This window comes from Podarcis cretensis (assembly GCF_951804945.1).
Source record: "Podarcis cretensis genome assembly, chromosome: 11".
NCBI classification, from domain to species: domain Eukaryota; kingdom Metazoa; phylum Chordata; class Lepidosauria; order Squamata; family Lacertidae; genus Podarcis; species Podarcis cretensis.
The window spans coordinates 35,563,608-35,576,114 of record NC_137180.1 but is presented as its reverse complement, the minus strand read 5'-3'; the positions used below and the strand labels follow the sequence as shown (position 1 = coordinate 35,576,114).

The 12,507-nt window shown below is 39.7% G+C and overlaps 1 protein-coding gene across 1 annotated transcript in view; it reads right to left on the bottom strand.

Annotated features, from left to right (window-relative positions):
• Positions 1-12,507, bottom strand: part of FCHO2 (FCH and mu domain containing endocytic adaptor 2) — a 64,868-nt gene that overhangs the window by 39,824 nt on the left and 12,537 nt on the right. The window contains exons 2-6 of the mRNA XM_079995442.1: positions 8,976-9,067; positions 4,589-4,663; positions 3,441-3,582; positions 3,200-3,352; positions 1,477-1,581 (exon numbers count right to left, since the gene is read on the bottom strand). Of these exons, the coding sequence (XP_079851568.1) occupies positions 1,477-1,581; positions 3,200-3,352; positions 3,441-3,582; positions 4,589-4,663; positions 8,976-9,067 (567 nt within the window). The remainder of the gene's footprint in view (positions 1-1,476; positions 1,582-3,199; positions 3,353-3,440; positions 3,583-4,588; positions 4,664-8,975; positions 9,068-12,507) is intronic.

Sequence of the window (12,507 nt, the reverse complement as noted above, 5' to 3'; positions counted from 1 at the left end):
CTTATTTCGCCGTTTGAGTCCCCGACATGTCCAGGAAATTCCAGACGTATGGCAACCCTACCTAAAGTCTATACATCTCAGCCACATGTAACATTTCAGTAAATGAACATTAAAGGTAAAGGTAAAGGAACCCCTGACCATTAGGTCCAGGCATGACCGACTCTGGGGTTGCGGCGCTCATCTCGCTTTATTGACCGATGGAGCTGGCGTACAGCATGTGGCCAGCATAACTAAGCCGCTTCTGGCGAACCAGAGCAGCGCACGGAAACACCGTTTACCTTCCTGCCAGAGCAGTACCTATTCATCTACTTGCACTTTGACATGCTTTCGAACTGCTAGGTTGGCAGGAGCAGGGACCGAGCAATGGGAGCTCACCCCGTCGTGGGGATTCAAACCGCCGACCTTCTGATCGGCAAGTTCTAGGCACTGTGGTTTAACCCACAGCGTTACCCGCGTCCCAAATGAACATTACTAGCGCAGAAAGTTATAGTCTTAATATGATGAGTAGAAAAAAGTCTTTCCCCCCCTATACAATCATGTTTGAAACAGACCCATTTTTGTGGGTTTTAAGAGTTTAGACAGCACACTTAAAAAACTGAAAAATGAGACTAAAAAAAGGCCCGTGTGAGGTTTAGCCTTCATTGACTACAGCTGAAACTTCTGCTTTATTAACTTAAATCCTGGCATATATATTTTATATTCAAAATTTTGAACTTAATTTGATCAAGGAAATTATATCAATCTTTTTTGTTTATTCGTTTTACTTTTTTACTCTGCCCTTCTGTTGCAGTCACCAACAACTCCAATGGACCAAGTTATATTGATATTCAGTTCAATCCTATAAATGCCATTGTACTTTTAAAAATTGATATGCCAAATCTAATCAAAATAAAGAGATGTGCATTAAGAATCTTCCAACAAGTATGCAATGTGAAGCTTCTGTTCTAGTGCAACACAAAGAACTAACTTAAAATACACAAACTCAAACACAGTACAGTTTGTTTGCTTTGCAAATACGACATTCTTTGCCAAGGAAGCTCTCAGCTTGCCTTAAATGGCAGGCATACTTCACATATTTTTCATGTTTATGTTATTTCTCTGTTTATTAACAACAGTTTTAGGACCAAAAGTTAAGTGTTTAATATCAAAACTAAAATGGCAATATTCAAATAGCACAACAAATTCCACAATAAATTTGATCCAGGTGAAAGAAGCAAATCATTATGTAAGAAGAAATTAGCCAGGGGGAGTATAATGTTGTTTCTCTATCCCATGCACTTAAAACTTATCCAAAAGTATTTCCTGACACAAAAGTTCAAATTCTGAACCCAGAACTTAAAGCCAACTGTGCAGATTAGAAACACTTTTATTTATTTTGCTGACTGTATTCTCTTTTTCCAGACTCCTTGGAAAATTGTAAGTGAGAAGAGCAGAGACTGTGCAAATTATAGTGTTTGCCTTGCAAAGAAGGTTTACCTGTGCAGTTTCTGTCATTTTTTGTTCAAAATCAGATTTTGCTGCAGCATATTTTTCAACATAGAGTTTATATGTATCGGTAGCCTTCTTGGATTTTACTGCTGCCTAAAATAAAATAATAATAATAATAATGATTGTAGGGAAGGAAGAAATAACAAGGCATACTTTTAACAATCAATTTAGCTGACTTACAATTTCATGTTTTGCTCCCTCACAGTAATTTCCAGTTCTTACCACATGAGGGCTCATGCAAACAACATACCACATGAAATTAAGTTGCTATATCACCTTGCAATGTTAAAACACAGTTGTTAGTAATTTCTAACACATTTTAAAATAACTTTGAGTTTGTTGAAACTCGAAGGGGAAAACATAGAACAAGATGGCAGGAAGAACGTTCTGACAGTAAGAGCTGTTCAACAATGGAACAGACTCCCATGAGAGGTGGTGGACTCTCCTTCCTTGGATGTTTTTAAGCAGAGGTTGGATAGCCATCTGTCATGTATGATCTAGTTGACATTCTTGCACTGCAGGGGGTTGGACTAGATGACCCTTGGGATCCGTTTCCAATTCTACAATTCTATGATCCTATGATTCTATTTTAATATCTTTTCTCTACTAATCCTTTCAAATATTTCTTTAATTATATATAAACAAACTATGGTGTTAATCTTTCCTGAATCTCACTACATATATTAGATTTTCCATTAAAATCAAGTTTATTGGCTCAGTTACACTGCACAGTATCAGTGTAGCACTATGCTTGTTTTAAAGAAAAATGCCAACTAGACCCAAAGTTGAATTTACCATAATCATTTTCTCCTTTGCACTTCAACGGTGGAAAACTGAATTGTTCAGAGGAGTCAAATACATTATGTATTCAAATGCCGCTACACTTTTCAAGCTGAAAGTAATCATGCTTGCTTGTGGCATCAGAGTCTATTGCATGCTGACCATGTTAAGAGATCTATTTAGATGGATGGTAACTATTTTTTAGTAGTCTGAGACATATTACATAGCCTAATAGAAGGTGCTTTGGGGAAAATGTGTTTTCCTCACAGTAAATTCAGCAGGGGTTATACATAACTGAACACATGAACGAAACTGAGCAGGGCAATCCTAACACGGGTCAAAGACTGGATGCTGTTGTGGTTCCACTACTCCAAAATGTTGCCTGCTCCTGCCAGTCAGGGTGGAAGATGCAGCTTTTTTGTATTTTTGCTGGGCCAGTTGTAGGGCTGGCAAGTTAAGGAGCCAAAGGATCAAGCTCCTCAGGGATCTACAGTGGCATGGATCCCACGCTGTTTCCCGAGGGCTTGCTTTTGGCTACCACTGGTGGGACACTTTGCCCACTCAGGCAGTGTTCGGGCATTTGTCACAGCAAAGTTAACTCAGTGACACTACTCTCTGCTGGCAGAGAGGAGCCCATGCTGCATCCTGGCCCACCCTCATCATCTACATCAGGTGGTTAGGATTACAGCCTCAGTGAATCTCAAAATGTTGCACCTGTGCAGACACAAGCTAATTCAATAAGCAAACAGAACCTTACTTTATACTATTATATAACATACTATTGTTTGTTTTACGCAGAAGACATCCTTTGATAATCCTTATTTTTTATGCTGAAAAACACTAAAAGCAGCAATGCCGTATGGGTGTTTTCTATTTGTGCAGTTAGACTATTAAACTATAAAGAAAGGCAGCTAAACCTTTAAAACATTACCTTGTCTATTTCTCTCTGTGTTGCACCTTCCTTTTTCAAACGTTCCTGTTCCACACACTTTGAATTGTAGTTTTCTTTTGCTTTTTGAAGGGCCTGAGTAATATTCTGAATATTTTGCATTGCTTCCAAAGTTCCTGAAACTTCTTCTTTAGTCTGTTAAATATGACATGTGTGTTAAACACTAACAATTTAATATTTTCATCTGAAGTTAGTAAAATGCATTAAAATGACTACACACAACCTTTTTATGAGCTTTTAGTTGTTCATCTCCATACTTCTGCACTTCTTTTATTAGTTCTTGCAACTTCCGAACAAGTTCTAAGTGACAGCTTGCTAATTTTTCTGATGAAGATTTAAAAACATCCCAGACTGGTGCAAATGTCCTACAAATAAGAGAGAGAAAATTGATGTTTTAGTGCTGAAATAGCTTGAAAGCAATAAATAAATAAAAAATAACCACAGTGAATAACTTTCAATTGTTTTTACAAATGTTTAGATGAAGAACTCATCAATGTTTTAGGTTTTTTAACATTCAAATGGAGCACTTATTAAAGTATTACTCCCCTAGGAAGTTAAATGTCAAATTTCCACTAAAGAGAGAGTCCCATATGGGTTAAACTTGTAAGCTACTAAGGGCTGCCCAAATTCAATTCAGTAAAGGAAGTAGGTTTGCATCCACATATTTCCTTCTACTGAATGAATGTGGCAGCTACCTGGCTAATAGTTACATACTTTATATTATATCTTTACATACTTTATCTTATAATAATTGCTATTGCCTTGTAAGGTAGGACAGATTCTTTTCATTCCCATATTCAACACGTAACTACCCAAGTTCTACCATACATAGAGTATATCATGCTTCAGCAAATTCATGCAAAATACACAAACATTTTGCATATTCTTTAAATGCAAAGGTTTTTGTTTTTATTCAGAAAACACACACAAGAGAAAGAAGAAGAAGAAGAGTTTGGATTTGATATCCCGCCTTTCACTCCGTTTAAGGAGTCTCAAAGCGGCTAACATTCGCCTTTCCCTTTCTCCCCCACAACAAACACTCTGTGAGGTGAGTGGGGCTGAGAGACTTCAAGGAAGTGTGACTGGCCCAAGGTCACCCAGCAGCTGCATGTGGAGGAGCGGAGACGCGAACCCAGTTCCCCAGATTACAAGACTACCGCTCTCAACCACTACACCACACTGGCTCTCAAAGCCATATACACACATACAGAACTCAGTTTTAAGTGTTGTATACATCCACACACATTCCAGATAATTCTGTAATATAATTAAGTATTAATATTATATTATACAGAGAAAGGCAGAAAAGCTCCTCCAACAGCCTCCAAGAACCTGCACAAAATTATTTTGTTTTTAATCATCATAACTTACCCAAGCTGTGAATAATTGCTTGCTGATTTGGCTAGCTTTGTCATTGATCTTGAATATGCCTCTTCTATTGTAGCTCTATCAATGGAAGAAGACAATCAGCAATCAGCAGTCCAAAAGCGAAATACGTACAAATCTTAGAGCACATGAACAAATGCACTGTTTGTTAACAAACCACTACCTAAGTTAGTCTAAAGCTAGCCTAAAATCATGTATTTTAACTCAATCTGCTAAGGTGTGCTTTTTTTCTAAGAGTCACATAAACCAGTAGGTAGAAGAATAGCTGAGTGTGGGTCATTAGGGGGACAAAGACGGGTTGTGACTCATCAAAAGCTGAGCCATCAGGACATTTTCAATGCCTGCTATCAAGAGGAATGGAGCCCCTCCTCCAGTGTGTGTTAGTGGGCAGAGATAAAAGGGGTTTAGGTTTTTAGTTTGGATAATGTAGGCTCAGGGAAATCCTTTTCAGTCTGTTAAGAGGCAACAAGGAAGAAGAAGGGGATCCAGGGACAGCATGTAGGCTGAAATTACAGAGAGAGAGAGAGAGAGACAGACAGACAGACAGACAGACAGACAGACAGACAGACAGACAAGAGAAAGAATATGGCTGGTTTCTGTGTTTTGGACCCAAATGCTGCTATGCTGATGGGAGAAGCAAGAGACCCTCTTTGAGTATAATGGTTTGAACCCCTCTATATTGACCAGGGTGGTCCAACACGTGGCCATCAGCAGCACTGGATGCCCCTACCCTTCACAATCCTCAAGCTCACTTCCCAAAGCCAAGTAAGTGAAGTGCTGGGCTTTGGGAAGAAAGTGTGAGGGCTCTGACAGGGTGCTAGAGTCCTTCTATCCCCTTTCCAAAGCCTAGTTAGGGCTTTCCCAGCTTTGGGAAGGAGGTGGGAGGGCATTAAGTCCTGCCATAACCTTAAATCTCCTTCGCAAAGCCTGGTGCCTTCCTTAGCCAGCTTTAGGAAGGCAGCATGAGGGCTGGGGGGTCGTCAAACCCCCCCCCCATGTGTGTGTGACAAGGTGTTGTGCAGCCCATGGGTTCTATGTCACAGTTCTCTTGAGGCCCACTTGGTATGAAAAGTTGGATGGCCTGATCTAAATTCAGGTTGTATATACAGTGGTACCTTGGTTTACGAACTTAATCCGTTCTGAAAGTCCGTTCTTAAACCGAAACCATCCTTAAATCGAGGCATGCTTTCCTTAATGAGGCCTCCCGCTACCGGTCCTCTTCCACCATTCGGCTTCCGTTCCTAGACCCAGGTAAAGTTTGCAAACCGGGACACTACTTCCGGTTTTGCAGAGTTTGTAAACCTAATCGTTCGTAAACAGGGCTGTTCTTAAACCGAGATACCACTGTATGTGTAAATAAACCGTATATCATCAAGACACCATAGCCTCTAGTGTGCCGCATTGTCCAAAAGGAAACACAGACCTTGGGTAAAGTGTGCCTGCAACCCCTGAAATTTCACACTACTCATGAAGATATGGGTGGTGTCTAACAATATTATGTGCTTTCTTATTAAGCCTTTGTAAACTCCTTTGCAAACTGATATTGACTGCTGCACAAAATTGCCTCTCTATACAATCTAATCCCAGATATACCTAGCAGATACATTCCTTGAGAAGGTAACTAATTTGGATTTGTTGCATGATTAATTCCTCTAACGTTAGATCCCTAGGTCAAGGCAGTTACACTGATGTTTCAATGCAACTTTATTCCAAATATTGGAGAAGTTTGTTTGAAAGATTACTTTTAAAGCACTATAACAGGGGTAGGCAACCTAAGGACCGTGGGCCGGATACCGCCCAATAGCCTTCTCAATCTGGCCCACAGACAGTCTGGGAATCAGTGTGTTTTTACATGAGTGGAATGTGTCCTTTTATTTAAAATGAATCTCTGGGTTATTTGTGGGGCCTGCCTGATGTTTTTACATGAGTAGAATGTGTGCTTTTATTTAAAATGCATCTCTAGGTCATTTGTGGGGCATAGGAATTCGTTCATATTCCCCCCCACAATATAGTCCGGCCCCCCACAAGGTCTGAGGGATGGTGGACAGGCCCACGGCTGAAAAAGGTTGCTGACCCCTGCACTAGATTCTACTTAATGTATTTGAAGGTCTAAAAAGTGTCCTACAGTGGCAATAAAAAGGGTTTTTTTGGACAATTTCAGAACACAGCAGAAAGTGTCTTATATGAGGGGGTAAAGGTGAAGGACCGCTGGACAGTTAAGTCCAGCTGAATTCGACTATGGGGAGCTCATCTCCGCTTTCAGGCTGAGGGAACCGGCGTATGTCTGCAGACAGCAGGTCATGTGACCAGCATGACTAACCGCTTCAGATGCAACAGGGCTCTGTGATGGAAGCCAGAGCACACAGAAATGCCATTTACCTTCCTGCTGCAGCGGTACCTATTTATCTACTTGTGCTGGTATGCTTTTGAACTGCTAGGTTGGCAGGAGCCGGGACAGAGCAACGGGAGCTTACCCCATTGCGCAGATTCAAACTGCCAACATTGTGATCAGCAAGCCCAAGAGGCCCAGTGGTTTTTAGACCACAGTGCCATCACATCTCTTCCACATGAGGGGTAAAGTGATATGGCTGTAATATATCTTTAACTGTACTAATGAGAGCAAAGCTTGGGACTCAAATTACAGTTTACATCAAGTTTTGTGTTAGCAGCCAAAGGGCAAACACACAACACCAGATAATATTCTCTGCCTAAGATTTCTTTTTTAATCTAAAGAAGTTTATAAATGATTTTAAATAATAAATAAATAAAAACATTCTAACACAAGACCAAAGGGCTTGCAACAGTACAAGTCTTTAAGTAACCATGGAAAGAGATTTCGTACTCTTAAGAGTTACAAATTAGAATATTTTAAAGAAACGGATGACAATGAACTAAATTATGGGACAGAGGATCAAGGGTATGAACGATGCACAGCTAATCCTATTTGAAACTTTGCAGCTTTATTTATTAGAAGGATTTCCCCCCATGTTCCATTAAAATACTCAAGCCCCTTAGTACACTTCAAGCTTCTGCTTTTTAAATTCCTCTGTCTGCTTACTAGAAACTGGTTCATACTTCTATAGATATCTCTCTACAATATTTAACTTTGACCACAGAAATACATTGTTTCCCTTTTTTTATAATACTGCTCTATACCGAATTCTGTTTAATTTTTGAATTGATTGTATCAAATTCATATTTTAAACTACAAACAGATGTTCTCCAAATAGCTCATTTTCCCACTTTGCGCACTAGTCTATAATTACACTTGCTGTAAACCCAAATAGCATGTGAAAAATAAGCTATGTAAGGACAATGTATTGCTGCAAAATCAACTTAGGTGGGATCCAAGGTTCTCCCTCTGTTGAAGGGAAGGAACATTTGTATTAACTCACTGATATGAGCACTAATTTTCATGACTAGAATGCAGAATTTGCATTTCCTAGTGAAAATGCCTAATTTCTTGGATCAAAAAATAGACATGCATAATTCTAGAAGAGAAAATTTTGATTATGTAGTGTTCTTAGAAAGACAAAACTTTCAGTGTTCTTTTTTCTTTAATATTAATAAATTAAATCTGATACAAAACATAGGTATTAAAACATAAACAAATTAAAGCATCTACTTTATATTAAAAACATTTCTATAAGATCCTTACAACAGGGAGACTATTATCCACTCTATGGAGTTTCACCATTCTAAATGGTCATAACCCAGTGACAAAATTCTTTATAAAAACTACAGCTCTGTATTTCATTAACAAATTTGAATGCATTTTAAGATTTACAGAATGCTGTCAATCAGACTAAATAAAGAGTACCAAACCATCTCCCATTCTTTCTTGTTTTGAAGGGCCTCCTTGCATTTCCAACAGCAAGCATAAACCAGTTTAGCAACCAGTAGCGCATGTTTTGGAAACAAGTGACTAAGAGATTGAGTTCTGATGTCCTCAGTATGCTACCACCAGCCAGGTCTATTTCTTTGCTAAATCTGAATCAAAAGAGACCATGACTGTTCTGAACCAATGTAGGCTGAATGAGTGTCAGTACACTGAGAAAGAATCCTGGCAGAATTAAGACTTTGCATGCAAGTAATTCTCAGGTTCAGGAGCTCTCTGGGTGGCGGAGGCAATAATGGCGCACAGACTGGAGGCTCCCCAAGCTATCTTGATTTATTAGGGCCACAGTCCAATGCACACAGACCTGGAAATTAAGCCTCACTAAATTCAGTGGGGCTTATGTCTAAGTATACATGCATAGAACTATGACGTAAAACCATTAAACTGTAATATAGTGGTTGACTAGTATTCAGAAAGATGTCTTCAGTGGTTTATGTAAGTATGCCAGAATAAGTAGCTAATAAACACACATACCTTTCTCTTATGAAATCTGCTAGTTCTTTTGTAGATACATGTCCATGTTTCATATTATGATAGAGAACATCAAAGCCATTGTTCCTTTCCCCCTATGATTAAAAAAAATTTAAATGGTTTAGCTGAAGTTATGAATAATAGAATTAACAACAGAAGAAGTTCACTCCCGCTTGGACTACTGCAATGCACTCTACGTGGGGCTACCTTTGAAGGTGACTCGGAAACTACAACTAATCCAGAATGCGGCAGCTAGACTGGTGACTGGGAGCGGCCGCCGAGACCATATAACACCGGTCTTGAAAGACCTACATTGGCTCCCAGTATGTTTCCGAGCACAATTCAAAGTGTTGGTGCTGACCTTTAAAGCCCTAAACGGCCTCGGTCCAGTATACCTGAAGGAGCGTCTCCACCTCCATCATTCTGCCCGGACGCTGAGGTCCAGCGCCGAGGGCCTTCTAGCGGTTCCCTCATTGTGAGAAGCAAAGCTACAGGGAACCAGGCAGAGGGCCTTCTCGGTAGTGGCCCCCGCCCTGTGGAACGCCCTTCCAGCAGATGTCAAAGCGATAAACAACTACCTGACATTCAGAAGACATCTTAAGGCAGCCCTGTTCAGGGAAGTTTTTAACGTGTGATATTTTACTGTATTTTTGGTTTTTATGGAAGCCGCCCAGAGTGGCTGGGGAGGTCCAGCCAGATGGGCGGGGTATAAATAATAAATTATTATTATTATTATTATTATTACTCATTAGCGCCACTCCACAACCAGTTGCACAAGCACTAGAAGCAAACTCTGTGAAACAAAGTATCTGGAAGTAAATCACAGTAGGACTATTAATATAATGTGGTTTATTTAGAAATGTGGAGCAACAATAGTAGGGAACACAAACAGCACCCTCATATGGGGATTACATCACTCTTGTGTAGTCCACACCTTCTACTAGCCTTCTCTTACACTAAAAGATGAAGCGCAAAAAATTAATTGCTCCAGTTTTAATATTTTGCATACTTATTACTTCCAACAGAGGTTTGTCCCATTCTAAAATGCTCCAAGAAGGGCTGTTTCCTTTTTAGCTATATTGTGAAGCAAGGAATTACTGTCTTGTTCAACATGGTACACCAAGAGTAACAAGAGGGCCATGGTGTTGTTCTTCCCTGCTCCAAATTAGATAAATGTTCCTTCTGACAATAGTGACTGATGGCATTAAACCACCACATCAAACCTTTGTCAAAAGCTAACAATGATATAATGTGAACGTGCAACATGCCTATGTGTGCTGCTGAAAAATTGCTGCTCTGCTCCTTCCTCACTCCTTCTGTTGATACACCACCAGGAAACAAGCCTGTTTGTGGCTTGTTGTGACATCCGAACTAAGGCTTGTGGTTTGTTTCCCCCCCCCCCCCAAATCAACCATGAACAGTAAACAAAACAAACTTTGGTTATCACTTGTAGTTTGGAGAGAAACAAACCAAAGCCCAGGTTTAGACATCATGACTCCAGTTTACTTCCTGGTGGTGCATAAGCAGGCGTGCAGGAAGAGCACAGAGAGAACTTTGAGCTGTGTACAAAAGCATGCTGCTCATCCATATTAAACCATAGTTTGTTTCTGACTATGGCTTTTAACTAACATTTAAAAATGAAAATCTGTTAAGAAAGCATTTGTAATATATCTAGATTACAATGAATCAGTTAGGATTGCCACAAAGTAATCTCATAATGAAAACCGAGAAAAAGAATTCAGCTTGATATTTTTGTTTGCTCTTTCCATTCTAAGCCAAATTACTCTGTTAAGGTGCTAAATGATGTCACCCAATAATACTTGTGTTCCTGATTCAACACTTTATCACACAACAAATTCAGAAAATGCAATGCAAGGCAGGATGCTGCAAACATGGAGCTATTTGCCTTCTGTGAAGGCGTACAACCCAATGTTCCTCATATGCCCTTTGGGAAGCATGTGTAGTACATGACCTTAAGTTCATAAAGAACCCTGTACAAACTGTTAGTGTTAATGAACAAGAATCCAATAGCAATTATTTAAGTCCAAGGCTATAAAGTAAAACAAATAAATGTTTGTACTAAATTTGACTATTCTCTTCATCAACTAAGTAAAACAAGTTCTAATGCTAACATGGAAATGAAAGTAGCTGTGCAAGCACTATCAAATGACCAGAGCATTTCCAAAAAAAACCAGTTCATAACAGGAAACACATTACAGGAACTCCTTGTTTTGTTAACTATCCTAGTGCCATATGAAAATTCTGCAGAAAAGATAGAAGGCATCACCCTTGTCTATCCAAGCAGCATATTTGAACTTTAAAACTCCTGTTTAGCAGTGCAGCAACTTTTCAACAGCATTCTTGTTTCTACAATATGTAACTAAGCAAGGAATAGCTTCCTTCCATTATTCTATTGGTAAATACAGCAACTTAAGCTGCTGAAGTTTCTACATTAACATTAGCAAATCTGATAACACAGTATTTTTTTAGGTAAAAGGTAAAGGGACCCCTGACCATTAGGTCCAGTCATGACTGACTCTGGGGTTTCGGCACTCATCTCGCTTTATTGGTTGAGGGAGCCGACGTACATATTCTGGGTCATGTGGCCAGCATGACTAAGCCGCTTCTGACGAACCAGAGCAGCGCACAGAAACACCGTTTACCTTCCCACCGGAGCGGTACCTATTTATCTACTTGCACTTTGACATGCTTTTGAACTGCTAGGTTGACAGGAGCAGGGACCGAGCAACGAAAGCTCACCCTGTCGCGGAGATTCGAACCACTGCCGACCTTCTGATCAGCAAGTCCTAGGCTCTGTGGTTTAACCCACAGCACGACCCGCATCCCTAGTATTTTTATACTTGAAGTACAAACTACAAGAAGGCAGTACAGATTACTTACTTATTTCTCTGTAAATCACCCTATCTATAAATCCTACTTCCTTGAAAACCTAAAAAGATATATACAGCAATAAATTGATAGCAAACCATTAAAATAGAAGTACATAAGTTGTTAATGAAGAGTACACATCCTATCTGCAAATGCTTGAGTGAATAAAAATGTTTCAACTGGAGTCTCAAACACAACAATGTAAGAGACAGCAGCACCTTTAAGGGGTGATCATGCCAGGGTCTGGAGCCTACTACAGAGAACACCCTTCTAGATAACCCCTCTTAGGCCTTTTTAAAAATTGGTGTTTCATAGGTTGCTTTTCAGTTCTCAGGGGTGGAAACATGGGGAAAGTTACCAGTTTTTGATAGCTGCCCAGCAATTTCACATTTGATTTCTTTCAGAACACATGGGTGGATGCTATTCAGACCTGACAATTTGTCAGTGTTTATTTTGTCTATTAGGCCAAGAACTTCATCTCTTGTTCCTTCCTTCCTGCAAAAGTTCAGGCACTGGGATCTGCCCTACAGATGCAAAGAATTTAGCTTCTCTGCAAACTTATCCTCCTTAAACACATCTTTGACTTGCTTGACATCCAAGGGTGCAACTGCTTCCCTAATAGTTTCCAATAGTTATTAATGGATTT